The sequence below is a fragment of the Leucopleurus acutus genome (assembly GCF_964270905.1).
Source record: "Leucopleurus acutus genome assembly, chromosome: 2".
NCBI lineage: Eukaryota > Metazoa > Chordata > Mammalia > Artiodactyla > Delphinidae > Leucopleurus > Leucopleurus acutus.
Genome location: NC_139143.1, coordinates 84,021,978 through 84,049,309, shown reverse-complemented (window position 1 = coordinate 84,049,309; position 27,332 = coordinate 84,021,978). Strand labels below are relative to the sequence as shown.

The 27,332-nt window shown below is 55.6% G+C and overlaps 1 protein-coding gene across 1 annotated transcript; it reads right to left on the bottom strand.

Annotated features, from left to right (window-relative positions):
• RORC (RAR related orphan receptor C) lies at positions 1-23,065 on the bottom strand. The gene is made up of 11 exons (XM_082833383.1): positions 22,996-23,065; positions 20,694-20,723; positions 9,476-9,561; positions 9,017-9,158; positions 7,253-7,765; positions 6,905-7,026; positions 5,889-6,021; positions 5,617-5,724; positions 5,331-5,441; positions 3,833-3,942; positions 1-697 (listed from the first exon to the last, which is right to left on the bottom strand). The coding sequence occupies exons 1-11, from the start codon at positions 23,033-23,035 to the stop codon at positions 536-538; spliced, it is 1,557 nt and encodes a 518-aa protein (XP_082689509.1). The 5' UTR covers positions 23,036-23,065; the 3' UTR covers positions 1-535.
• Positions 23,066-27,332: the final 4,267 nt, after the last annotated feature.

Sequence of the window (27,332 nt, the reverse complement as noted above, 5' to 3'; positions counted from 1 at the left end):
TAGACCCCAGGGTGCCCAAGGGTTTCCTCGCTGAGCTGGGAGGAAGGGGGAAGGCAGACAATCTAACGATCCAGGTTCATGTTATGTACAGGTCCTCCTGGGCTCCAGATGCCAGTCTCTGAGCTTGATGCGTCTCCCCAGCCAAAGCCCCCAGGGAAATGCAATGAGGTATTTCAAAGGCCTATTCTTAGCTTCTGAGCCCAGAGTTGAGTTCTGTTTGTCCAGGGTGTCCTGGATCCCCCTGTTGTCCTGAGGACACCTAGGTCCTCCTAGAGGTCCTTGTATCCCACCCCAGGTCTCCCAGAAGCTGAGAGAAGCCAGGACAAAGCTGAGGCTGGAGATGGTGTTCCTCCATTCCCCCCCCAGCTCTTGGCCTGCCGCCAGGCAGGCTGGTGGGCAGAAAGCCAGTCTCCGCATTTGCTCACCCCCCCCAAAACAGGCAGAGACCACCCTCCAGGGTGCACAAGAAAGGAAAAGGCCAAGGGGAAGGTGAGCCACGAGGCTCTAGGGAAGGGAACGGAGTCCCTCCTCCAGGTCACTTGGACAGCCCCTCAGGTGACTCGATTTCAGTGCTGAAGAGTTCCTTGTAGAGTGGAGGGAAAGCAGCTTGGACCACGATGGGGTGGAGATGCTGGAAGGTTTGCAGCTTTTCCACATGCTGGCTACACAGGCTCCGAAGCTTCCCCTTGGGTGGCAGCTGGACATGGGTTCATGGGGAAGGAAGGTCAGTACTACAGCTCTGTCCCCAGAGCAGAGAAGTACCCCCATCCTTCCTGGGCTTGGATAACCCTCCTTGCTCTCTCCCTGCACACTTGGCACTTGTGGAACAGCCAGATCCCATTGGTAGGGGTAGGTCTGTGTTCAGGCAACTGGAGGCTAGCGAGAGCTGCTGTGGGACAGGTACATGTTTTCTGGCTGAAAGCCCCAAATGGTGTTCCTGCTACTCCTAAGATGAGCCCTGTTAAAGACTCTCTAACTCCCACTTTATGCTTTTATAATAGTGAAATTCTGTCACTCTCTGTTATGTAATGTTATGTGCCTCTTTGCCTTTGTTGATACTGTTCCCCTCCCCTGGGATACCTTTCCAATTCTTCTGTGCTTGGCTAATTCTTACTCACCTTCACTGTTACCTCCTCTAGGACTATTTCCCTGGGTTAAGGGCCCTTCCTTTGGGCTTCCCTCTGTGCAGCACTGAAATCCCATTTTAGGAAAATGATCCAATTTGTCCGTCTCCCTACCCTAGATTTAAACTCCTTAGGTAGGGTCTCTCTCTCTCCCTTCCCTCCTTCCCTCTCTCTGTATCCTCTGTACCTATCAAACTGCTTGCACATGGCAAATGCTCAGTAACTGTTTGTTTGGACTAAGCAATTTCCAAGCAGGTACCCAACACTGCAAACAGTAAACCAACACTGCCAGCACTCAGCCGGTGGAGGGGAATGAAAAAGGCCCAGAGAGCCATGAGGAGATAGAGGCAGGGAGACCTCACTGGAGAAAGGCTGAGAAAACCATTTATCGTCTGCAGTTTCCTGTATAAGCAAGTGAGCCTTAAAAATACCTCTCACCAGCCACCCCCTTTTCCCCAGCTTAGCTGCCTAGGAAAGGGCCAGTCAGGGAAGAGCAGGCAGCATGGGATCCCTCGAAATCTCTTGAATTCATCCTCTTTTCATTCCTCCTGCTTTATTTTGCGTTTGTCTGGGCTATTGCAATAGCTTCATTCATTCTTTCTTTCATTCATTCTCAAATATTTGTTGAGACCCTTTTGGCTAGGAACTGTGATGGGCTGTGGTGATACATCAGTGAAGAAAATAAAATCTCTACCTTTATTAAGTGTATATTCTAGTGAGGGAGCCAGAAAATAAACATATGTTAGAAAACGTCTTTAAAAAACAATAAAGCAGGGCTTCCCTGGTGGCGCAGTGGTTGAGGGTCCGCCTGCCGATGCAGGGGACACGGGTTCGTGCCCCGGTCCGGGAGGATCCCACATGCCGCGGAGTGGCTGGGCCCGTGAGCCATGGCCGCGGAGCCTGCGCGTCCGGAGCCTGTGCTCCGCAACGGGAGAGGCCACAACAGTGAGAGGCCCACGTACCACAAAAAACAAAAAAACAAACAAACAAAAAAAACCCCAAAACAAAAGAAAAACAATAAAGCAGAGTGATGGGTAGAGGGCTTTTTGTATGGGGTGGTCTGGAAAAACCTCTCCAGAATGAAGGACTGGAGCAGGCCATTTGGAAAACTAGGGGAAGAACCTTCCAGGCAGCTGGAACAGCAAAGTCCTGAGACACAACCGGGCTTGATGTCTTCAAGGAATAGCAAGGAGGCCAGTGTTCCTGGAATGGGTGACTGAGAGGGCAGTGGAAGGAGATGAGGTGAGAAAAGGAGTCGGGGGGCCAGACACATCATGAGGCCAGTCGGCCACGACACAGACTCTAGATTTGATTTTCAGCATGATGGGCAGCTCTGGGAGCGCTGAGAACAGTGCTGTGTGGCTGCCGTAGGACAGACAGGGATGGAGCAGGGGTCCAGTTAAGGAGGCCTCTTTAATGGTCCAAGTGAGAACTGACAGCTAGGGGGTAACAGTGGGAGGTGATGTATTCTGAAGGTGGATCCAACAGAGATTTGCTTTCCAACTGCTCTCTCAGGTTCTCCTCCCCCTAATCTATTCTACCAGACTTGAAGTTTATTTAGGTCAGAGCCTGTCGTTTAAGTCACTTCTGTATTCTCGGCACCTAGCACTCTGCCTGGCACATAGCAAGTGCCCATTGCCTGAACCGTTACATAAATGGTTCCTTTACACTGGTTCCAAATTAAATTGCCTAAATAATAGCTCTGATGATATCATTCGTCTAGCCTTTGGTGCTCTCCATTGCCTGGAAATAAAGTCGTAACTCTTTAATATGGCCTTGAAAGTCCTCTCTGATTTGCTCCTTGACCTAATTTTCAAGCTTGTCTTCTGCTACTTCCTTGCCCCCATCAATCAATCCCAGCTCCTGACCTTACACTTTAGTCAAAATGTTCCATGAACTATTCTCTGTATATGCATTATCTTGCCTCCTTATTTTTCTCCATATTGTTCCCTAAGCCTGGAATGCCTGCCCCACCCCCTGAAGGCCTGTTAAAATCTTACATATTTCATGGCCTAGTTTAAATGCCATCTTCTCTGGGAAGCATTTATGACCCACTCCTTTTACCCTCAAGTTATTTTTAATCTCTCTTCCATGCTCTCACATTTCCCCAATATCTCTTATTGTAGTACTATATTAGGGGCACAGGGATACGGTAGGAAATGCCCTGGGATTAAACCTTACATTTATCACTTATAATTGCATAAACTTGGACAAGTCATTTAAGTTTCCTTATCACTACAGGGGGATTTTAACACCTATCTTACTGAGTTGTCATAAAGATGAGCATATCTGTGAAAGCACTTTGTTAATCCCATTATTATTATATCCCATAACACATTCTCCTCTTAGGGTCATTGGTACACGAGTCTCTTCTTCACAGCAGATTAAAAACTCTTGGTGGGGGTAAGGACGGCATCTCTGTATCTTTCCATTGCACAGTACAAGCAGATGCTGGGTAAGTGGTGGCTCTATTAAACTGAATTGCTCCCTGGAGGTCCCTCCCAATTCCAGGCTCCCTAACTTCCCATCTTTACCCACATGGAAGTGACTGATCAGTCCCCTTGCCCCCAGGCTGTTGCAAGCTCTCTCACACGACTTAGCACTCAAGCACTTCCTCCTCTGGACCCTCAGACCATGGCCCTCGCAAGCCCTGATGTCACAGATCTGGCACTGGGCCTGACCTCCTCTGTCCCAGGGACTGCTCCTACCTTTGCCAGGATGCCGTGGCGATGAGTCTTGCAGAGATGATGATGAAAGGCCAGCTCCAGACTGTACTGCAGCTGTTCTACTTTCCTTTTCTCTTGGAGCCCTGGCCGGTCTGAAGGAGGGGATGGGACCATAGCAAGAAAAAGAAAGAACAGGGACGTTAACTTCCCCAAAAGGGTGTGTCATTCTGGACATCTGTGCTGAATATAGATCTTCCTAGCTGAGTGAGAGAGAGTGTAAGTGTGTGTGTGTGTGTGTGTATGTGTGTGTGTGTGTGTGTGTGTGAATGTGTGTGTCTTGGTTTGATAATGGTAAGCTATGGGGCCTTGGGCTGGGCTAGCTTTCTACAAGGAAAACTGGAGAGAGAAGAAAGGGATGAGACATTCCAATCTCCCAGTTCCAAGCTGCTCTATCCCTGGTACCCTGATATTTCACATAGCTAATTCAAAGCTAGGCACTAAAACTCTGCTGTGGGGAAGAAAAAAAAAAAGTTCTCTCTTCCTCCCCGCCACCTGGCAGGGACGGCTCCAGATAGGAGATGGACTTTGTAAAGCCACCTAGGTCAGCAACAAGGCCTCTGCAGCAGTCTGTGGCCAACTTCAAGAGACAAACCGCCTTTTGCCCTGACTCCATAAAATACCCAGAAGTCATCTCTTAAGTCTTTATTTCTAGTTCAAGGGGAATGTTTAGGTCTCTACTCATTGGCAGAGCCAGAAGACTGATAATCTTGGTCTGCAAACTCAGGTTAGCAGCTCAAGCCACTTCCCCAGGTTCTCTGCATCCTCAGCATTCAGCTGGCTCACCAGCCCCACTCCATTCCAGCGGAGCGGACAAGCAGAGTCCTGCCATGATGGCATGTTGTCTTTTGGTTTGGTTTGGTTTTCGTTTCTGTTTCTGGCTGCGCTGAGGGGCTTGTGGGATCTTAGTGCCCCAACCAGGGATGGAACCCATGCCCTCGGCAGTCAAAGCGTGGAATCCTAACTACTGGACCGCCAGGGAGTTCCCGATGGCATGCAGTCTTGAAATGAGTTCACATAGAGCAGTGATTCTCAAGCTTGGTGGCACATTACAATCCCTTGTGAGAGGCTGTTAAAACTTCTGGTGTTCCGGCAGCACCCCAGATCAATGACCTCAGAGTCGCAGCAATTGTTTTTTAAAGCTCCCCAGGCGATTCCAACGTGCGGCCGCAATGGAGTCACTGACAGGGACTCACAAGCGGACTAATTTCTCCCAGGGAAATGGCTCACTTCCGCTCTTCCTCACGTCTCCCCACTTCTCCAACCCCGCCTGCGCTGCTCTTTTCCCTCTGTCAGGCTCCCCTGGATCTTTATTTTAACTCATATTTTTACAGCAATATTCGGGGCGGGCGGGGGGGGGGGCTCGTTCTGCTCTTTAAAGTGACTTCCCAGATTTAACCACAAGCGAAGGTCCAGACTCTTCAGTATCTGTTGCGCCCTCCCACTGCCTGAATGTCCTTTACCCAAGCCCAGTGACACTCACTGGCGTTGATGAGGACGAGGGCCGTGTAGAGGGCAATCTCGTCCTCGGAAAAATGCAAGGCACTCAGGGAGTGGGAGAAGTCAAAGATGGAGCTGATGAGCTCGCTGCAGCCTGGTGGGGTGGAAACGAAAGAGTGAGCAAGGTGGGTGAGGCCACAGTGCCCGAGGACACCCGCCCCTTGGTGTTTGGAGCAGAGCGGGCAATCTGTCCTGAAAAGAGGGCGCCCTGGGTCTCCAGGATGGGGTTGGCATCCGACTCCTCTCTCTCATTTCCCCCTGCCCCTCACCCAAGGCTCGGAAGAGCTCCATGCCACCGTATTTGCCTTCAAAAAAGACTGTATGGTTGTCAGCATTGTAGGCCCGGCACATCCTGACCAGCACTACTTCCATGGCTCCTGGGGAGTGGGGAGAAAGGCAGGTACACCATCAAACATGGCCAGGAATCTGTCTCTGTCTCCCTCAGTGTCCCAGTTCCCTTAAGGCACCTCCCTCCACTCAGCCCTGCCCGTTTCCTCGTCTGTCCCCACTGCCCCCAGGCCCGCCCCCTCTCCCTGGGCACCTGCTTTGAGTAGCACGATCTGGTCATTCTGGCAGAGCTCCATAAAGCCCGAGAGCCTCTTAGCGAACTCCACCACGTACTGAATGGCCTCGGTGAGGCGGTGGGCGCAGCGCTCCCACATCTCCCACATTGACTGCAGGGAAGGAGGGGGTCCCACTGTAGCCCTCTTTATGACCCCGGGACCCCCCCAAGGCCCTGGGAACCCAGACAGATAAACTGCAGGGGGTAGATTCTGAACCGCCACATTCTCAGCACCCGTGTTTTTAGCCTATTCTTAGCACAAATGTGCACTCCAGGTTAATTCCTGTCACTTGGACACGCTTAGCGCCCACCAGCCACTGGCGCAGAGTTAGCTGTTGTGGGGACTTAACAAACGTCTGAGATACAACTTTTGCCCTCAAAGAGTGTGCATCTTGTTGAGGTGACTAAGACATACCCAAGTTCAGTACCAAACAGGTGCTTTTAGCTCAGGAGCTGTTGTCAGAGTGACAGGAGGGAGAGAACAAGCTTTGCAGCCAGATGGATCTGAATTTGCCTTCAGATCCACTACTTTGCGACGAGGAGTAAGTCTACGAACTCCTCTGAGCTCAGTTTCTTGGTCCATTAAGAACAGAGATAGATGCCAGCCTCATAGGTTGGTTGTCCTTAGGGTCAAGGATAATTTATGTAAAGCGCTCAGCACAGTGCCTGGCAGAGAAGGAGCGCTGAACAAATGCTGCTCAGGATTCTGACTCTTGTCGTCGTCGATGGAGGAGGAAGGAGCTTAGGCCGAGGTCTGTTCACCAATGTTGGGGTGATGGGGGAGGTAGGATGAAGGACGCGTAAAATGACCATAGGCAGGAGCTGAGGAGAAGCTCTCATCCATCTACTAGGGTGCGTACCTAACAGCGGTACCCACTGTGTCTTTCTGGGATACCCTGCCTCGCCCCAGCCCACTTGTGTGTGCAGGTGCTGTCTCTGGACCCCCCAGTGGTGGTGGGAGGTCCTCCCTTCCTTGCGCAGTCCCCTGGCCTCACCTTCCTCTGGTAGCCGGCCACCTCCTCTCGGGAGAAGACGGTGGAGCGCTGTCCGAGCAGGTCCTCCAGCCGCAGCTGACACGTCTCTCGGTAGGACTTACAAACGTTCTGCACCAGATGCTCTGGGGCCGGAGAAGGAGGAGGAAAACAGGAGCTCGATCTCAGCCAGCTCCTACCCTTCCCATACAAGGGGCACTCCACTGCCTGGCCTAGCACTGCTCTGCCTCCCCCCGAGGCCCCTGTGCACGTCTGGTTTACACGGGGTGCTGACTAGGGCCCCCTTCTTGGAAGCCCCTCCCTTCTCTTCCTCCCCCACCCTTCTCTCCAGCTACCTCCCCAGGGGCTCACCAATCTCTGTCAGGGAGGCATAAGGCGCCTCTGGGGTGCTGCGGAAACTGGGGCTGAAGTAGCTGTCCGGGCCCCGTCCTGGTTCCCCAAGCCCAGGGTGCCTGGGGTCCTCGAAGTGGAGTCCACACCTGTCAGGGGTCGGCTGGCTGCCTGAGCCATAGCAATTCTCTCTGCCCTCGGTCTTGCCCCGCTCAGGGCTGTACTCCAGGTGGTACGAGGCCCCGTTGAGCCCAGCCTTGGCCAAGCTGTTGGAGTAGGAGGGCCCGCAGCCTGGAGCTCTCAGGAGACTGGGGGGACAGGCTGAGGCCTCCGGCAGGTCAGGCGAGGAGCCCAGGGGCAGCTGCCCATCTGGGAGGCCCAAGGTGCAGGCGAGGGGGTCTGCTCCTTGGGCTCCTGCAGGAGGGGTCTTGGCCGCTTGTTCCCTTTGCTGCTGTTGCCGCTGTTGCAGTTGTTTCTGCACCTCAGCATGCAAGCTGTCCCTTTGCTTCTTGGACATGCGGCCAAACTTGACAGCTGAAAGAGGTTCGGGGATCAGGAGTTTTTGAGGGGGGAGGACAGGGTACAGGGCAGAGTGAGTAGGCATCTGCATCATCACAGGGTGAACTTGCTGCTCCCTGAATAGCTGACTCCAAGCAGAGCTTCTCCAGTCCTGCCTGAGAGCCTCCCTTCAGGGCACTTTTGTTCAAGACCCCTCCCACCTCTCACTCCGGTTTGCTTTGGGGCTCGGTGCAACCCAGACATTTCAGTCTCCCGGGCAAACGCTCCTGGCTCGAATCCACCTTCTACTAGTGGCAGAATTCAAGCAATGAGTCCTGACTGAGGGCCCTGGCCTCCTGATATGGGGCTGGGGGTGGCTGAGTGGGGGGCCTCGAGCTATATTGGGGTCACCGCGCCTGTCTAGGAGGGTCGGAGGAAGAGGAGAGCCGAGAACACAGGTCTCCCTGTGGTCAGGCCTGCAGGCTCCCTGGTGACCTAGATACTCACCACAGCCCAACCCAGGCTCCGCGGCTTGTTTCTGAACATCCTCTTCTGCTCTCTCTTTCCTGCCTTTTCATTTGCCCTGCCACCCCTCCCAGGTGTGGGGACACAGCCCCTGGTCGCCCCGCCTGCCCCTCTGCAACCCTACGTATTTCCTTTCACTTTGTTATTTTGGGCGCTGAAAAGTGCTGACAGGCTTCTTCTGGCTCCTCATCACCTCAGGTCTCCCCCGGCCCCGGCCCGGGCTCCTTCTGCGGTGTTGCCGTGGGAGCGGTTTGGGGGCTGCGAGGAGGCAGTGGCTGAGGAAGGTGGAGAAAAGCCACCAGGAACAGCCGGCCTCCCCAGCCTCAGCCTTCTGGGCTGTTCTCAGGCCAACTGTGGTCCCATTTGCAGCCCTCGCCCCCTGGCCCAGGCTGGGGATGGGGCACTACGGAGGGAGACGGAGCTGGAACTGGAGCCCTGGGGCAGGAGGGAAAGATGTGGAATGCGGATGGGATCTGGGTCACAGGGGAGTCGGGTGAGGAAACTCCATCCGGAGGAAGGAGCCAATGAAGAGTCTGGGACCTTGGGGAAAGGAGGGTTGTTGTAGCAGAGCCTGAAGCTGGGAACTGTGAAGACCTTTGATGAGGGTAGCCTGCCCACTGCCTCGGTGAACAGTGGCAGAGACAAGGGCCTGCCAGAGGGAGGGACGGAGCCCCCGAAGGGCGTTCTAACCCCTGTCTGGCACAGCAGGTCAGCCTGCCCCTCTGGAGACTGAAGCCCCGGGGGCTGCGCGCTTGGCCTCACCGTCTCGGGACATGCCCAGGGCCAGGCATTTCTGCAGGCGGCAGTGCTGGCATCGGTTTCGGCTAGTGCGGTCAATGGGGCAGTTCTGCTGACGGGTGCAGGAGTAAGCCACGTTACACTGCTGGCTCCGGCGGAAGAAACCCTGGGGAAGGCAGGTGGAGACCAGGACTGCTGATCTGGGCCAGGCCCAGCTCAGTCCCAAGTGCCTGCAGCCCGCAAGCTCTAGCCCCACCTTTTCCAGATCTTACACGACGCCTCAGTTTTCTCTCCTCCATTGTAATCTGTCCTGCAATCACTTCCCTAGTTGAAGACAAGGCCCTCCTGTGCAGGGCTCTCCAGGCAAGGTGCCACCCGGGCAGCTCCCTAGCTGTCTCAGGAGACCAGCCCCGCAGGCAGAACAAAGGCCACCGAGCCCCCTCTCCCCATCTCTGAAGAGACTGTGTATGTGTGTGTACTCACCTTGCACCCCTCACAGGTGATAACCCCGTAATGGATCCCAGATGATTTGTCCCCACAGATTTTGCAAGGGATCACTTCAATTTGTGCTAGAAGAGGGAAAGAGCAGAGGTCAGCCCAGGAGCCTTTGGTGTATCCTACCGCCTGTACCTGGGGGGCAGATACAGGGACATGGGGCTTCCCTGGCTTCCCTCCCCCGCTCCAGCTTGCTGTTTCCCTCTTGCAAGACGGATGAAGGAGTGAATGCCAAATGCCATTCAGCAAAGTGCTGTGGAGGCTGTTTTAGTTTCCCGGGCTGGCCGGGGGTTGTATCAGTTCTACAGGGGCAGAGAAAACAGCTGCAGAGGCCACCTGTTCAGCCCCTCAAGATGAAAAGCTCTAGTTGCCTCCCTCTTGCCTGGGGACCTAGGAGTCCTCACGGCTTCACAACACCTGCTTCCCGCCCAGGGGGCTTCCTCTGTGCCGCCCTCCCCCACTGGGGCTCGGCCCACAGGGGCAGAGTGTGGGGCATGGTGGGAAGATGTGGTCCACCAGGCAGGAGGCACCTGGGGGACAGGTAGAGATGCCAGCCACCCTCGGCTGGGCAGTGAAGGCTCAGGGAGGGGCTGTGCAGAGACCAGGGGCCGAAGGGGGCAGGGTCCACTGGGTGGGCCCCAGAGAGGGTAAGGAGAAGCCGAGATGGAGCCCAGGAAAGTGGGGTCAAAAACCCAGCTCTGCTGGATGTCTGAGAGCCAGGGAGCGGATCAAACAGTCCTCCTAGGTTCCTGGCCCCAGAGCAGAGGGTGGCTGTGCGTGTCTCCACTTATGAGAGTGTGCATGCTAATGTGTGTACGAGGGCCTCTGCGTCCAACTGTGTGGGCATGAATCATGAAGGTTAACACTGGCTGGGACTACGGACCATCAAATTCAACCTCTTTTTTTCCTTCACAGATGAAGGAATAGGCCAAATGAGATCAGGTGGTTGGCCCAGGTTCATACCGCTAGGTTACCCAGGAGCTGGGTCTATATCCCAGTTCCCCATAGCTTTCCATTCGGCTGTTCTGTGTATATGACTTTTGGGGCACACACATCAGTGGGCATGTTGCATGTTTGAAGGGGTGCTCATGTGTGTGTGTGTGTGTGTGTGTGTGTACACATGAAAGGTACACGTGGTTCGTGAGCCAATAGGCATGTCTGCTTGAGCCAGCGTGCACACATGCATATTTGTTAGTGTTTGTTCACTGGCTGCCAGGAGCCCCCTCTCTCCCACTGAGCTCACTATAACCTACCTCCCCGCTCCCTTCACTGTGGTTGGTTACTGGCCCCAGGTTTGCCCCATCCTTGTCAATGCCCACAGCTCTCTGCTGAGTTTCAGGGACCAGGCATTGGCCTCCCCCCAGCCAATCTTTGAAGACACTGGGCAGAGCTGGTGTCCCTTTCATCACTCCTAAGGGCACGTGGGTCTCTCCTCTGCCATTGCTGACCTGCTGCCTCCCCTCCGAGGGGGCATGCCTGGGGTGGAGCACGTCATAAATTTGTCTAGGACCGTAGCCCCTTCTCATCTCTGATCCCAAGGGTCAGAGGAAGCAGCAGCCTGCCTATAGGGCAAATCCACAGTCCTGTGAACTCTCCTCTGGTCCAGGCCTGGACCCTGGTTGCGTGTAGGACCTGCTGATGTGAGGTGGGGAGGGTGACCATGGCTCCGTGGCACTCCCTGAAATCTTGTTTCCATCATCCTTAAACCATCATCCCCTCAGGCTGGCCTTGAGCTGGGTCAGAGTAAGCAGCTGTCTTCTCACGGGGGACGGGGTGCATAGGTGTCTAAAGTCCCTCCGTTAGAGCTCGAGGCTTCTCCTCACCCCCAGCCCCACTAGTCTGCCCAGCACCCACACAATAGGCTGTGATCATCCAGGACAGACAGCAAGGGAGCTTTGAGCTTCTTTCCAGTAAATTAAGAGCAGGTTGGAATGAATGGAGGGAAGAGAGAACAAGCGGGGGGGATTGGGTGCCTGGAAAAGGGGCAGAGAACGTGGGGGCACATGCACATCTGGCCACTGGATTCTCTGGGTCTCAGTTCCCTTGCCAGTAAAAGGTAAGCATAGCCTTCACCGCCTGTCCAGGGGGTGACGGGCGGTAGCACCGTGGGTATGTGGTATCACCTGTGGAAAGCGCTGCGTGGCCGCGAGCACCGTGTGTGCGGGCTACCACCAAGCACGGCAGTGGGCGCAGAACCCAGAAGGCATTTGAGGCCCAAGAGAAGTGCTTGTGCCCTGTGGAGTCTGCTCTTGCCTCTCCCCAACGCGTTTCCTCTCCAACACCGTGGGATCTCCCTCCTCGGTGGCCTTAAGCCCAGAGAGGGCAGAAACCAACATGGGTCACCCAAAAAAGTAAGCGGGAGGGAGACTAGGCCAAGCCACAGTGGGAACTCGGGCTCCAGCCCAGTCCTCAACCACAGGCCTCCCTGCCTCTTTCCTTCTCCAAGAGCCACATCCGTGTGCGTGTGTGAACTGACCACACGGGTAACTCAGACATATCTCTCTGCCCCACAGCCTGACTCACTGCTGGTCCTGGCCCTAGGAACCTCACAACAGTGTCACCAAGACCTCGCCCTTCTCATAGGATGATGTGGCCAGCCACAAACCACCTTCACAAATACCCATGTTTGGGGGACACCAGAGTTTAGACCCCAGCCACCAGGCCAGCCACTCCCCCATGCTCCCCAACCATAGTCCGAGACAGAGGTACACAGTGAGGCAGGCACACAGGGAATGAGACAGGCACATAGGGTCAGGGGTTTCAGGCTAGAGGGTCAGACCCTCTAGCCTCTGAGCTAGAAAGACCAAGAGTTTTGGGACCCGGAGACAACAGAGACAGACCCAGAGAGAGAGAGAGCCGCAGAAACACGGAAAAACCCACACTCGTGCCCTGGGCCCATGCCCAGCCCCTGGCCCTCTCAGCACTGTCAGGCCCTCTTATCCTACTCCTCCCTCCTGGCCCTGCCACCTGTCCCCCCGCAATGCCATCTACCCAAAACCTCAAAGAGAAAGTACCGGTGCACATGAGTGTTACTTGTGGAGGAGGGGAGGGGAGAGAACGGGAAGAGGACTGGCAGAGGTGGAGGTGGGGTGAGCCGGAGCTGAAAAACACCTCGGATACCTCACCTTCAAAACCTCCCCCTTGAGCCCTGTCCCTGAAGCAGCAGGTGGTGGGAACGCAAATTGGGGAGGGGAGCTGAGTAATCACAGGATTACTCAAGCTGTTTCCCGGGAGCCTGGCCTGCCAGGAACTTACCATCTAAGGGCCTGACGGTGCCAGGAACTAGAACCAAGCCGAGGTCAGGAACGTCTAGGCCAGCCCCTGCAGCACGGCTCCCGCAGCAGCCCTCACTCTGCCCAGCCTCACCTGCCGCTTCGGGAAGATCTTTGTAGCTCACACTGTAGCTCTCTCCCAGGGCCCACCAAAGGAAACCCTCCAGTTCCAAGGAGGGAGAAAGGCCCCTGTGCACACGACACCTCCTGAAACCACCTAGTGACTGCGTGAGTCTAGACCTCTGAGTCTTAAACAAGATCACCTAGCGAGCTTGTTAAAATGCAGGTCCCCACACGGCAGGTCTGAGGGGGGTCCAGGCTCTCCCATTTGAACAAGCTCTTGGTCGGTGCCCAAGCTTGCTGGTCCTCACCCTACCTTTCTGAGTAGCAAGAATTTAGTCCCTCTTCCTGTTTATGCCTCTCTCTGGGGCATAAGGGTGGGGTTGGTGGTCTCTTCCCCAGCTCATTCATGTATCTTCCCTGCCATCCAGTGTGACCTCTAAAACTTTATTCTGACATGGTACTAGGTAAAGAAAATGAATCTCTTCTGGACTGCTTCGGGGATTGAAGGATCCCCAGGGAGCTTCCTCTGAGCACCTCCTATGTGGGGAAATATGGTAGAGACAAAGTAGGCTGTCCCCCCTCCCTCCAGCCTCCTCTAATCTCACTTTTCTCGCAGCTGCGAGATTCATTGATAGCGCCCTTTGAATGCATCCAGAGCTTGGCCCTGTGCCACCTTAGGAAGCCAGCCCTGGGCCCTGTCCAGGTGCCCTACACCACAGAGAGGAAGTGGTGGGAGCAAAGGAGGGGCTGCAACCCAGGGGGATCTCTCCCCTCAAACCCCGGAACCACCCCCCAGCTCTGGTAGAGAAAGGATGCAGCCAGAGGACCCAGATTGGCTGGGGTCCTCATCTTCTCCTGGTGCCCCAGCAGTCTAAAGCTAGGCTTTTCCTCTTTTCTCTTTCTCTCTCCTTTTCTCCAATGGACATCGATTAAGGGGGACGAGTAATAAAGATAGACATCAGCACTGGCTGAATTCTTATTCTGTGCCAGGCGTTACATACATTTTTCGTTTAATGAGCACAGCAATCCTGTGAAGTAGGTACTATTTGTATTGTCCCCATTTTACAAATGAGAAAACTGAGTCCAGGGGAGAGTAAGCGGCTTGACTAAGGTTACACAGCCAGAAGTGGCGGATCTGGCATGTGAACCCAGGTCTCTGTAACCTGAGAGCCAGTGTCCCCAACCATTGAGCCATATACTCTATAAGGATGAGACGCCCAAATGCACGGGGCGGAATGGGATGGGGGACAAGGTTACCGGCTGCAGGGGAAAGTGTGAATTGAGGGGGTGGGCTAGGAACGGAATTCAGGGGGGACACCCATGGAAGATTCATGCCAAGATTCATGTCTAGTCTAAAGATCCAGAGAGACGTTATTCCCTCTGTCCCACACCTTCGGTGGTACCAGCCCCCTCCTGCTTTTACTCTTGGCTTCTAAGGCCAGGGAGGCATGGCTCGCCCATCCCACCAGAGCTCCTGACTTGGGACTCCTCGGGAGACCACAGCTCCCTTGGGGTGTGGACTGGCTTTCACACATCTTGGTAGGTCTCTCTGCGGGAACGAGTGAGTTAGCTTAGGGCCCCCTCACCCCACAGCCCAAACTAGTCCCTCTCCTCCCACGGAGACCACAGCTCCGGCCAGGGAACCCCTGTGTACCCCAGCCTGTCACCAGCTTCCCTCCTTTCTCAGCTCTCAGTTCCCACAGCTTCTGCAAAGCTGGAAACCACGGCGGTGGGCTCCGCCACAAAGAGCAGGAGGGGGAGGGTTGGGTTGAGGGTCAGGAGACAAGCAGTTGTACCTGGTGAGCGCTCCTCCCTGCCCATGGTGAGAATTTTCTGCTGATACACCCAGATCCCAGGCTGAGAAAGTAGTGAAGCTAAAACTCAGGTGGGCGAGGGAGAGTCTGGGGTTTTGAAAAGCCACGAAAGACAGCCAGCCACCTGAAACCCCCCCCTTGGTGCCCTGCCACCCCCGCAGTCTGGGACAGGAGAAAGGAGGGGAAACAAAAAAAACGAGTGAAAACAACCAGTGGCTGGGGGCAGGACATGAATCACCAGGAGGAAGCTGTGAGGGGTGGGAGCCCAGACGCCACAATCAGTGGCCTTCCCGGCCTCCGGGCTGCATCTCCTCTCCAGAGTGCCTCTGCTGGTGCAGACACCAGTGGACCCAGGAGGACCCTGGCTCTGGCCCGGAGGCCCTGCTCTGTTGCCGTCCCACCTCCCAGATAGACATCTCCATCCTTCCTGAGCCCAGAGTCCCAGGGAGGGGCAGCATTGCAGCAGCAGAAGGAGTGGAGATTAGATCTCAGAAAGGACTAGTCACTGGAGGAGGGGAGGAGACCCCAGGGCTGCCTTTCTTGGAGAGCTCTTAGCATGGGAAAGTCCCCGTTCCCTGTTTGAGGCAGTGGCCTGGGGGCAGGGGAGGGAGAGGGAGCCCCCGGGAGGGGCAGCCACGCCAACACCCACATTTCATTGTGGTGGGACGGGCTGGGATGCTCCCAACATCTAGGGCCTTGGGCTGGGGGTGTTTGGGAGTCCCGTTAGGCATGGGAAGAGGGGAAAAGGCGAAGGTGCAAGTGATGCGAGGAAGGAGGGGGCCCTTTGTAAAGGGCTCTCAGGCTGAGGTCTGTGGCACCCGGGAGCTTGGACTTCTTTCTGGCCCACGGCTCCTCATTATCATGACCAGACTGGAGATAGATCAGGGCACAGCAAAGACAGGCATGCAACCTCGTACCCCTCGTCCTCCCACCTCCCCATCCAGGCCGAATGCCGGGGCCTCATGTCTCTTGGCTCCACACCGACTGCGCCCCAGAGTGAGCTGACGGGGCCACCCTCCCTCTGGCTGGCTGGGGAGTCTTTCTGGCTAATGGACATTTCCTCTCTACTGACCAGCATGTTGCCATGGCAGAGAGCCTGTATCATTCCTTCAGAACTTCTAGAAATCCCATGCCTCCCACTTTCTGCCTTCCTAGACCCGATCAATACTCAGTGTCTCCCCTCTCCTGCCAGCTTTCTTTCCTCTCTGTCTCTCCCTGCGTCCGTGTGCCCTTCCATCTTTACACTCCAGTTCTGTCTCAGGCTAGACACCGCAATGTTTTGACTCTCCTGGCATTTCTCCAGTTATATCTCTATCTGGACATCACTCTCTCCCCATGTGTTTCATAGATCTTTCGTCATTTGAGTTTGGCCTCTGCATCTCTCTTTATTTCTTGATCTATTTCTGCTCCTTGTGTGTCTGGCCCTTGGGTCTTTGGGTGTGTCACAGTCCCAAGACCCCAGTGCTCTGCCCGCCCCAGCTAAGGTCAGAGAACATGGTGATGGCTGGTACTCACTAGGGGGTCAGGGCAGTCAGATAATCTGGGGCTATGAGATACCCAGGGATGTCCTAGTGAGAAGGACCAGAGGTACCAACCCCCAGATTGGAGGAGACCCCTCTCTTGCCTACTGCCCAGGGGGATATCATGTAGAGCTGACCAAGTGTCTCCCCCGTCTAGTCCCAGGAGCTCCTGCCCTCCTGCCAGGCTCTGAAGCACATCTGATCATTGCTTCCCAGGGTGGATTTGCTGATTTGAGACCATTTCTGGGAAGACCGGTTTGCTAACCTTTGCTGCTAATGGGAAGAAGCTAGAAGGGAAACTGAAGCCCCAAGAGGCCCTTCTTCTTGTGGAAGATTCTGGCTCTTCTCCTCATCCCTCCTGACCTGCCCCAGCTCATACACATGCACTGGAGTCTCCGTCCCAAACGTGGAAATGAAGTTCTTTCCTTTCCTTGATCGCCTTTGTGTACCCTCTGGGAGAGCTGAGTTTCCTCCACTACCCTTGGAGGTGCTTAATTCAGAGACCAGCGCTCTCTCTTTGGTCCTGGGCCCTCAGAACTGGGCGCTTCCCCAAAGTTGGTTCTGTTTTAAAATTCAACTTACTTGTTTTAAGGAGACAAGGGCCCAATGACTTGCCTAAGGCTACAAGGCTAGTCTGTGAGAGGCGGCACCAGAACATGGTCTTTAGACTCAGCCCACGGGTCTTTCCAGGATCTAATATGGCCTCTCTTTTGTGGGTTGTGGGAAGACCCCAGGTTGAGGCTGGGGGTACCTCAGGCCTCAGGCCACAGGGGCATGGGACTTCCCTTTTCCTCCTTCGCCCTGTGCTCTGAGAGGTCCTCTGGCTTCCCTTACAAGGGCGAGTTGCCCACCCCTGCTCTGCTAGATGGCACAGGGACCCCAGACATCTGCCCACCAGCTGTTGGCCCATGGCTCTGGGCCAGGAAACGGGTGAAGCTGAGGGCTTTTTTCTCCCATCTCCACTGTGTGATCCTACTCATCAAACAGGCATCTGAACCTGGGGTGGAGGTCTCTCTCTCTCTCTCTCTCTCTCTCTCTCTCTCTCTCACACACACACACACACACACACACACACACACACACACACAGCACCCTGGCTGGATTCCACTTGGTCATCATGTTCCTGCATTGGGCAGAGAGTGATGGAGAGGCCTGGATGCTGGGGTTCTGACCGCCTCTGCCTGCTGACCTGGCTTTACCCTCGCTGTCCCACCGCTTCAGGGTACAGCAACTCCTTCGGACTCTTTTCTCACCCTACTCTCAGGCCGTTTGGAGGCACGGAGGGAAACACTGCAATGGGAGCCAGGGGAGTGAGTTCAGGCTGGCTTATAATTACCAACCTCCACCTACTACAGCTGTGTGATCTGGGGTGAAGCACTGGGCCTCTCTGGGTCTCAGTCTCTTTTTGTAAAACGAGGGGCAGGGTACCTCAGATACTCTTGGAGATCCTTTTCAGAGCCTATGGCACAGGAGTTCCTCAATAGTCCCTTTACTGTGGCTGCTCTAAGAGAACTGCTCAGGAAGTCAGACTCCCTGACTATTCCACCCATCTCCCAACAGACCTTGGCCTTGACCGGGACACCCCCTGCCAGGGAAGAGCACTCAGCTCTGCTCACACTGTTCCCAAGGTGCCTGTCCTTTCCAGAGGGCCCCAGGCTTCCCCTCTCCCGGGTGGCCCATTCACTTACTTCTCATGACTGAGTCGTGGGCTTTGCCGCCTGGGCTCCCTGTCCTTCTCAGCAGGGGTGTTCCAGGGATGGGGCGCAGATGGCAGTGGGGCTGCGGGCCGTGGCTCTGCACCTAGCTCTCCCCCAATGCTGCTGGGCAGGGGGTTTAAGATCTGCACCCCACAGGTGGCCGAGTGACAACCCCCCCAGCTCCACCCCCCCACCCCTCTGGGGTGTAGTAGGTAGGATGACAGGCGCCCCATGTGGCCAATCTGGGCCTGGGGCAGAGTGTGAGGGGCGGGGCAGCCAATCGCAGGGGGCGTTGGAAAATTCCAAAACCACAGGCGAAAGACACACGCGGTAAAAGCTGTTTCCACCCGCCAGGGTAGTTCTGGCTGGGGAGCCGGAATGGAGCTCACACGAGCCTGGGGCCAGGTCCCTACTCCCCCTCCCCCCCCCCCACCCAAGGATCCCAGAGCCTGACCCTCTTTGCCAGGTGACTCCAGGGACAGGGATATTTCCAGAGGTAAGTCACAGAATGTCTGCCTGGGGCCACCTGCGACCCTGTGGACCGCCAAGAGCCGAGCTCAGTGAGATGCAGTCTGGGAGGCTGCCCCACCACCTACCATGCTCATGCCCTCCCTGCAGACACGGTGCATGCCCTGGGCTAGGGAATAAATGATAATAGTAGCAGTAATAATCATCAGACAAATGCCACTATCTGTAGGAGGGGTTAGTCCATCAGAAATTTCCTCAGGAGCAAAACTGCTGAAATTGGAATGTAGATGATGATGACGATGATGATGGTAATGCTTAGCCATATGCCAGCAGTGGTTCTTAACGTTTTATGTGGATTAGCTAATCCTCAAAAACTACTTTATGTGGTAGGTACCGTTATACCTATTTCAAAGATGAGGAAAATGAGACACAGAGGGGTTAGGTATCTTGCCCAAGGTCACACAGCTAGTAAAGGGGTGGCGTCAGGATTCAAAATCAGGCAGTTTGGCCCCAGACTCCACTTGAGGAATGGGAAGTTTTCTCTGGTTCAGGTCTGCTTACGAGGGTCTCCTGGTGTGCAAATCTCTCTGCAGAGTTTCTTGGCCTTGGGGAGGCCAGTCAACTTCAGAGGCTCTGTGAGCCTCATAGCTGCTCCGTGGGGTACCTCAGCCTCGGGGTTCCCTCTTCAGGATCCCTTAGTAATCAGGCCCCCTCTTGGTCTGGGGGGTCCCTCTCGAGTTCCTCCCTCCTTGGGGTTGTCTCGGACCCCCTTTGGGGGGCTGTCTCAATTCTGGAGTCCACTTTTCAGAGCCTCTGGGCCTGGGGGAGGTGTTCATCTCTCCTGGATTCTCTGGGCCAACACTCCTAAGAGGTCTCTGATCTTGCCGGGACTCCACGACTCCTCAGCCTGGCACAAGCCTTTCCCCGCTGGCCTTCCTCGGGCTCTCAGGAGCTGGGCAGTGGGTTGGGGGAGGACACTCATCGGTGGGGGTGGGGTGAGGGGGTGGCTGCACGGGGCCAGTGGGTTGCGAAGGGGTAAGGGGGTGTGGTCCTGGCCGAGGTTTCTGCGGTAAGGGGTTAAGGGTAGGAATGGAGCTGAGCCTCTTCCAGTTCCAGATGCTCTGAAAGTCCCCCATCTCCCCCCACCCACATATGGTCCCTGGTCCTCACCTCCCCCACCTCCCCCACGTCACTCCTTGACCCGCTTTCCTCCCAGGGCCCTGCTCAGCATTTCCGTGGGGCCCTGTGGCTAGGGGCAGGCGAGGCACCGATCAGGATTGTGCTGAGCAAAGCAACCCCCCCACCAGAAGGATGTAGCCTCCCGGTGGCCCCCCAGCCCCTGTGTGACCAGCTCAGGGAGGAGGGTGAGGCTTTTGCCCTCTGAGATCTCTCTGCTTGGAACAGGGAGCTCTAGCAGTTTTGACAGCAGGAGGAGTCGCAGTGAGCTCTCAGGGGGAACTGGTAGGCAATCCAAGAGAGGGCCATAGAGAAATGCAGGTGGCCTCTCCTACCCCAGAGTTGTCCTCATCAATTCAAGGATGCTTAGAAGGCCTTCCTCAGAGTGCCCTCAGGCTGGTAAGGGCATGTGGATGGGACATGAGCTTTGAGACCAAGGTGCAGTGGGTGCATTTTCTGGGGGACTAGCCTCTCCCATGAACTAGGAGGATAGATCTGATGTGCTGAGAGTTCCCTAGAGAGGATGTTACTTGCTAGAATCCATTGGGAAGTCTTTCCTGAGCTCTAACCCCTTTCTCACATGCTGTAGCCTCAGTCTTTCAGGGCCCCAGGACCCAGAGTGTTCCTATCTATGTGTTTCCTACAGAGATGAAGGCTTTCCTGCTCTCTAGCCCTGCACAGGCTGGCCCCAGGCTTGTTCACACCTCGGGATGTGTTAACCACCGAGATGAACACCAAACCTGGCTCTGCCTCCACAAAGCCTGGTGCAGGCTCTCGGAGTCCCTGAGGCCACCCTGCCTCCCCGTCTCCCCGCTGGCCCAGCGATCTGCCCCACCCCCTTGCGTCTCCTGTGCCTCTGTCCAGCAGCTTCCTCTCCTTCTACCATGGCCCGCTTTCACTGTTCTCTCCTTGTTTCTTCGCGATGTTCCCTCTCACTCTTCAGGCTTCTTTCTTACCTCTTCCGATTGCCCTAATCTTGAGGTTTCTTCACCTCTGCCCCTCCTTTCCCCATCTCCCCATCTCCCCCGTTTTTCTAGGCTCCACCTCCCTTCAGGCCCGGACATCTCTGCCCAGCTCCTCCATCTCTGCACAAGGCACGCGCCTTTCTTTTACACGGACCTCCCTGGAACCCTTGCTAAATTCTTTGCCATCTCTCCACGCCCCAGCACCAGTTCCTACCCCAATTCTCTACTCACAGGTGTGGGTCTTCTTTGCAGCCAGCAGCTCTGTGAAGAGAAGAGAGGGGGTCAGGGCCAAAGGTTGAGGACCACGGAGGACCGAGAGACACTCCCCAATGCCCAGGCCCTCATCCCCACCCCATTCCTTCCCAGCAGAACCTGCCATCTGAGGAGAAGGTAGGACCACCCTCCAGTGCACCCTTCTCTTCACTCTCTGCCCTACAGTCACACGAGGCCTCTTCCAGGTCCTCTGAAGTGCCGGGCTCCTGACTACTCTGGGACCGCTCCACACTATTCCTTCTGCCTGGAATGCCCTTCCCTTGCCCCTCCTCAATCTAGATAACTTTTCATCCCCCGGGTTCCTGATTATGTCTTTTCCTTGGAGAGCTCCTCCTGCCTTTGTGCTTACACACTCAGCACGAGCATTTGAGTTCCTGGTACTCACCACATCATCTCACTGCTGTAACTGTGAAATCTGTGAAACGGGGCTTTCCTGCTAGACAGTGAGCCCCATGGAGGCAGGGACCGTGTCTGCCTTGCTCATCTTGTGATTCTGTTGTGCCTGCCCCTTAGAGGTGCGCAATAAATACTCCGCAGCCCAGCCGGAGGTCAATCTCTTGGTTGCTCATTTGTGCCTGAGAGCAGCTGGGAATTCCAGAGGCGTGGTGGTTGAGGGTAGGGGAGTGAGGATGTTAGGGGGAAGAGGAAGGGAGAGCTGCAAGCACAGACCCCTGCTATGCCTCCTGCAGGCTCTGGCTCCATTGGCTCCCCAGCCTGCAGAGGACGGGATCCCCCCCACCCCGCTGCTGTGTGTGCCTGGTCCAGGGGGAGGGCAGGCAGTAGGGAGCACAGGCGGGTTGATGCGGGGTGGGCAGGGAGGCACAGACCTCCAGAGGGGCAGCTGCTGAGGGGAAAGCCTCAGCTGGAGCACTGTTGGAGTGGGGAGGAGCGTGTCGTTCATTCATTCATATGGTTAGCTTTTATTAAACACCTACCAAGGGAGCCCCTGAGAAGAAGCTTCCCCTGCCAGGCCTTGGTGCATTTCTTACATCCACACAGCAGCTTCTCACAGAGCACAGGGCCAGTCTTTCATTTCAGAAAACCCTGCAGGTCTGCCTTATGCCTCTTATAGTTTGCCTAACCTCTGACTCTGCTCTCTTGTCGTTTTTTTTCCTTCTACTTGTCCAGTCCTTGACAGCCCCCGGCTTCAGTTCAACCCACCCGCGCCCCCCCCCCCCCCCCCACACACACACACACTGTCCCTCTGCCCAGGAGATGCTTCTTACAAGCAGGCTTCCTCTACTGGGCTGGGTGGGGGCGGGCGAGTGGACTTGAAGGCCTGGGTTCTGCTGGGGGTGGGGTGGGGGGGAGGACTGCCCAGAGAGGGAGTGGCTCCATCCGGCCCCTCCCGCCTCCCCACCCATCCTGCCTGGCTCCACCCAGCTTCCTCCCTGACGTGGCACCGTCTCTTTGGCCTCCAGCCTTGCGCCTCAGAGCAGGCCTGGGGTAGGGGTGGTCCCCGTGCTTGCCCCGGCAGTGGAGTTCTTCCTACACCAGGTGGCCCTGCAGCCTCTCCCCGTCAGCGCTCACACCCCGACCTAGCACATGGCCCTGGGATCCTGCAGAGAGAGTCTCTGAGTTAGACCATCTGCGGGCCCAAGGACCGCCTGACTCTCCGTCCCCCGCTGCCCCTGGCTGAGTGCCCCACATTTTCTGCAGAAATGAGACCCCATCCCCCAGGGCAGTGGGGAGGAATGTGCTGGGCTGGTGGGCAAGGGCGGTGGACAGGGTTCTATTGCTTTCTCGCCGACCCTTTGTCATCCCTAAAGGCAGGACGGCTTCCTCCGTTGCTGAATGAACAGAAAAAGGTGGAGTGGTCAGCCTCCCACTGCTGCCTGGGGTCCCAGCCAGATGAGCAGTGTCTGCCTTTTCTCCCAGGGGGCGCTCACACTTGGGACGTGGACCCTTCCTCCCTCCAGCTTCCCTGACTCTGCTCCCCTCTCCTCCCCCGTCCCACCCGTCTCTTCCTTCTTCAGCTCTCCCCTTCTTTCCCCTCTCTGTGCTTCCTGTCTCTCCCCCTTCCTATTTCTCCTCCTCTGTCAGGTCCCCAGCCCCTCCTCCCATTTCTCCTTCAGTCTGTATGGAGACCTGTCCTTTCTCACCAGCCTGCCTTCCCCTGCCGACTCATCTTTCTCTCCTTCTCTCTTTGCTTGCCCCTCCTCCCTCCTCACTTCCCGACCAGTCTCTTGCCATCTCTCCCTCTCCTCTAAACCTCCTGGCAGCCCCTTCCACCTGCCTGCAGGGCCCTAGGGCCTCTTACCCTGCGAGGCTCGGTGGTGTCTCTGTGGGGCCCTGTCCATGGGGCAACTCCCTTGGTGCCGTCCTTGCTGCCCTGGCTGCCCAGGAGGGCAGGGAGCAGGGCCCAGGGGAGGGAAGAGGGAGGAGGGAGGGAGCACCTGGCCCAGCATCAGGCAGGGGAAAGGAGTGGCTGGCAGAGCATCCTGGCATCAGGAGGGGACAAGGGGAGAGACGGGAGGAACAGAGTTTGGAGGCTTGAGGAGAAACAGGATAGGTGATGGGAAGGGGGCTAGCATTTATCGATCACCTTCTGTGTGCTGGGCCCTTTGCCGGTCACTTTATGTAAATCCGTGATTTTCTCCAATCCTCCCAACATCCACCATGAGGCCGGCATAGTTGCTCCAGATAACTATGTGATGCTTATAAGGTAAGTGAGGCTCAAAGATAGTCATGAGTTGCCCAAGGGCTTGCACGAGGACAATAAGTGGCTGAGCTGTGATTTGAACCCAGGTCTTTGTGAGTTTAGAATCATGCGCTTTCTACTTGACCAAGACAGGTGACGGGAACAGGGGAAGTGGGGAGGGGAGAGATGAAGACGGGATGGCTTATTTGGGGGATGGTGCCCCTTCTACAGGATGAGGTCAGACTCATCTCCGTGGTTCTTGGGTTCCTTGAGGCCTCTGCTTGCTTAGCCTCTACCCTTTGCTGCCCTTTGCTGCCCTTCCCTAGAATTCCCTGGCTCCCTGGTCCCTCCACATCCTCCTGGTCTGCTGGGGCTGTGGGCAGGCCTGGAGGAGTGTGCTGAGGCAGAGGAGCCATGGGACAGGAGGGGAGCCACGTTGCACTGCACTAGTTGCGGGAAGGAGACCCCCCCAGACTGGGCAGACCCACGCTGAGGAAGGGCTCTGTGGAGGGCTACAGGATACTGCTTCCGCGGGACCCAGATGCCACTAATCTCCTGCACAGACTCGGCCCAGAGTTTGATTAGCTGGGCCTGGCTCTCCTGCTTACCCAACAGGCCGGCTGGCCAGAGGCCAGGCTGCAGTGGGGAGGCTCCCTGGCACCTCCTCCGGCTCTCACTCCCAGCTGGTAAACAGCAGCGCAGGAGCCAGCCACGCCTCAGCCTCGTGACTGCAGCCCACTCCTCCCCGGTGCACGTGGCATCTGGCGTGGAGAGGGCAGGCAGCTGTCCCTTCCCTCACCTGCCCTCCCACCTCACCATCCTGCGCTTGTGCCCCACCCTGGAAGCGCACGCTCCGCTACCATCAACACCTCCGTTCCTGGGTGGCTCCCAGAGACTCCGGAGGGCTGCAGCTTACGGGACAAAGGTTAGAAGTAGAAAAGGACTTTCCAGCTCCCAGGATGGTTGACAAGGGTGCAGGGAGTGAGGGAGAGTGGAGTGGAAACTTTTGGGGACCTTCCTGTACCGAGAGTCTGAGGGCGTGTGTCTGTTCCTCTGAGACTCTGATTATCCCCGTGTCCTTTTGGTAAATGCATGGCCCACGCGTCTGTGTATACTTCTCTGCACAGAACAGGATGTTGGTCTGTTTTGGGGCTCAGCCCCTTGGGCAAGCTTGGAGTAAGAAGTAAAGCTCTCTAAAACACCACCCAGGCCAGTGCCCAGCAGACAAGTAGAGCCAGCAAGAGGCAGAGGGGCAGGGTGCAGGGGCTGCTGGGGCAGAGTGTTGCTCTGCTGTCCCCTTCCCTGCCCACGATTGGCTTTGCTTCCTCTCAGTATCCTCTCTCTGTGTCTCTGCCTGCCAACCCCTCCATGCCTATGGCTCTTCTGTTTTCTGTGCCTCGGTAGCTCATCCCTCTTTCTATTTTCTCCTCTTTCAGCCTCTCTTCCTCTGTGACTGTGGGTCCCTCAGGATCCTTCTTGACCTACCAAGCATGGGCATGGAATAGAGGCCGTGCAGAGCGCCTGGGGATGGGCACTTGGCCATCGTGCCAGGCAGCCCTGCCCACCCCAGATATGGTAGGTCTGGCTGCCTCTCTCAGCCATGCCACTTCGTGCCACTGTGTAAGGTGGGGAGGAAGTGACTGGTGGCTGGGAAGACAGGGTCCTGGCTCTAGGCCTAAGCTAGTCTCATGCTTCCCAGCGTATCTCTATGCCTTCCTTACCCTAAGCATGGATGGCTGGTGTTCTTTCTCCGTGGGGCAAGTAGGTACCCTGATCATCCTTTTGGGAAGTCCCCCCCTCATGCCTACACTTCCTCCTGCTCTAATCACAGATTCTTTTCTGGAGGAATCAGTCCTTTCAGAGCAGGGCAGTGGTTATTTCCTCCCCAAATACATTCTCACATTCTTATGCAAGGAAGAGGCAGATAGGGATCAGAGAATCAATTCACCCACCACGTGCCCAAGTTCCCTTATCAGGGGAATCTGAACGCCAGGGGCAAGCAGCCTGGGGGTGTGGAGGGTGGTGGTGGTGGCTTGGAACTGGGGAGCAGTCACCAACTTCTTCTTCCCTTCCTTTCCACCCCCTAGACCACAGAAACCACTTAAAGCTCATGCAAGCCTGCCCCTCCTGGGAGGGCCTGGGGTGTAAAGGTGGAAAGTTTGTGGGGCCTGGGCAGACTGCATGCCACATACCACCTCAGCTCCATCCTTCGAGGGCCACCCGCTCTGGGAGGCCTGATCCAGTGGTTAAGAGTACCCTCCTATGTGTCTTTTTTAAGAGGTCCATGCCTGGGGGAGACCTCAACTCACGGGAGGGACTCAGGGAGGGGGCAGTCCCCTCAGCCATTAAAAAAAAGGACATCTCCGGCTCTATAAACATCTGTTGATCTCACAGTCACCACCCCTCCCCTTTCCTGTTACAAAGGCCACTGTGGGTGGAGGGACCGGTGGGAATTTGACCTCAGCTCCTGGCCCTGAACTCTCCATGTGACCCTGCCTGTAGCACTCATCTGTCAATTAACATCTGTGGTCATTTAGACTTGGACGTTGCAAGGAGGGTTGAAAAGCAGGAGCTCTGATTTTTGGAGCCGAAAGACGGGTAAGAACGTAGCCTACTATTAGTCCTCAATTACCACATTGTTAAAAAGGGGACAGTAACATCTGTCCAGACTTGTGTCTGTGAACATGCTTTGAGGCCAGAGCAGTCTGCACACAGGAGGGGTTCTTACGACCTTATTTGCCCCAGGGCATGCTTCTGTGGCTTTAGTTTAGCCTGGAAGTTCCTCCAGGGACATTGTGGTCCCCATGGGGGGGTGGGGAGGGGGAGGATCACAGCTGTGGATACTGAGCGAACTGCTCCTGACTGGAGTGGACTTGAATTCTCACCTTGCGAGCCTCCTCTGAATGGCAGGTGAGGTAGGAGGTCTGGATGGAGCCACAGTCCTAAAACTTCCCTGCAGTCAGGGCTGATCCACAGGCAAGTTTACTTAACCTCTCTGATCTATCTTCTCCATAAAATGGTAACAGTAGCCGCCTTACTGAGTGGTTGCAATGATTAACTGGCATAACAATAAAGTACAGAACCTACTGGTACAAAGTACTGTGGTTAAAAAGCAATGTTTCGGTCCCTCCCTCCCTCTTTCCATTCTTACAATCTTCCTTTCTTCTCTTTGTCTGACTCCCTTCCTAATCTCTCTCCTGCTTTATTTTTCTCTAGAACATATTACCAGGTGACGTTTCTACATTTTACTTATTCATTTTGTAAATTGTCTGATACCCGTGTCTGTTTTTTGTTTTGTTTTGTTTTGTTTTTTGCGGTACGCGGGCCTCTCACTGTTGTGGCCTCTCCCGTTGCGGAGCACAGGCTCCGGACACGCAGGCTCAGCGGCCATAGCTCACGGGCCCAGCCGCTCCGTGGCATGTGGGATCTTCCCGGACCGGGGCACGAACACGTGTCCCCTGCATCAGCAGGCGGACTCTCAACCACTGAGCCACCAGGGAAGCCCCCCGTGTCTGTTTTGATCACTGCTGTATCCAATGCCCAGAACCTCCTGGTCTTCCCTAAGTATTTGTTGAAGGACTGCATGAATGAAGGGTAAATGGCCTCTACTTCTCTTTCCAGCTACTTTCAAATGGGCGTCAAATCCAGTTACTCACCAAAGGTTGTTAGGGGAGGATTTGGGACTGAAGTAGGACAGTACTAGGGATAGAGCTGGATCTATGGGTGGACTTCACAGGCTGAAAAGATCGGAGAGCTGTCATCCTGGGGAAGGAAGTGACCTGACTGGGAAGTGGCAGCTGGCACTTAGGGATATTATAGTGAGGTGATTAAGAACCCAGAGTCTAAGGCCAGACTCTCTGGGTTTGAATCCTAGTTCTACCCCTCACTGGATGAGTAAAACCCAAGGTCACACTGGATAAAAATATTAGCGATAGTACTTAACCCTCAATGGGGTT

Coding starts and splice junctions, on each gene's coding strand:
- RORC (XM_082833383.1), bottom strand. CDS start 23,035: ATGGACAGGGCCCCACAGAGACACCACCGAGCCTCGCAGG. Junction 7,027..7,252: donor TGCCTCCCTGACAGAGATTG/GTGAGCCCCTGG, acceptor CTCCGGCCCCAG/AGCATCTGGTGCAGAACGTT. Junction 5,442..5,616: donor GGAGCTCTTCCGAGCCTTGG/GTGAGGGGCAGG, acceptor CCACCCCACCAG/GCTGCAGCGAGCTCATCAGC.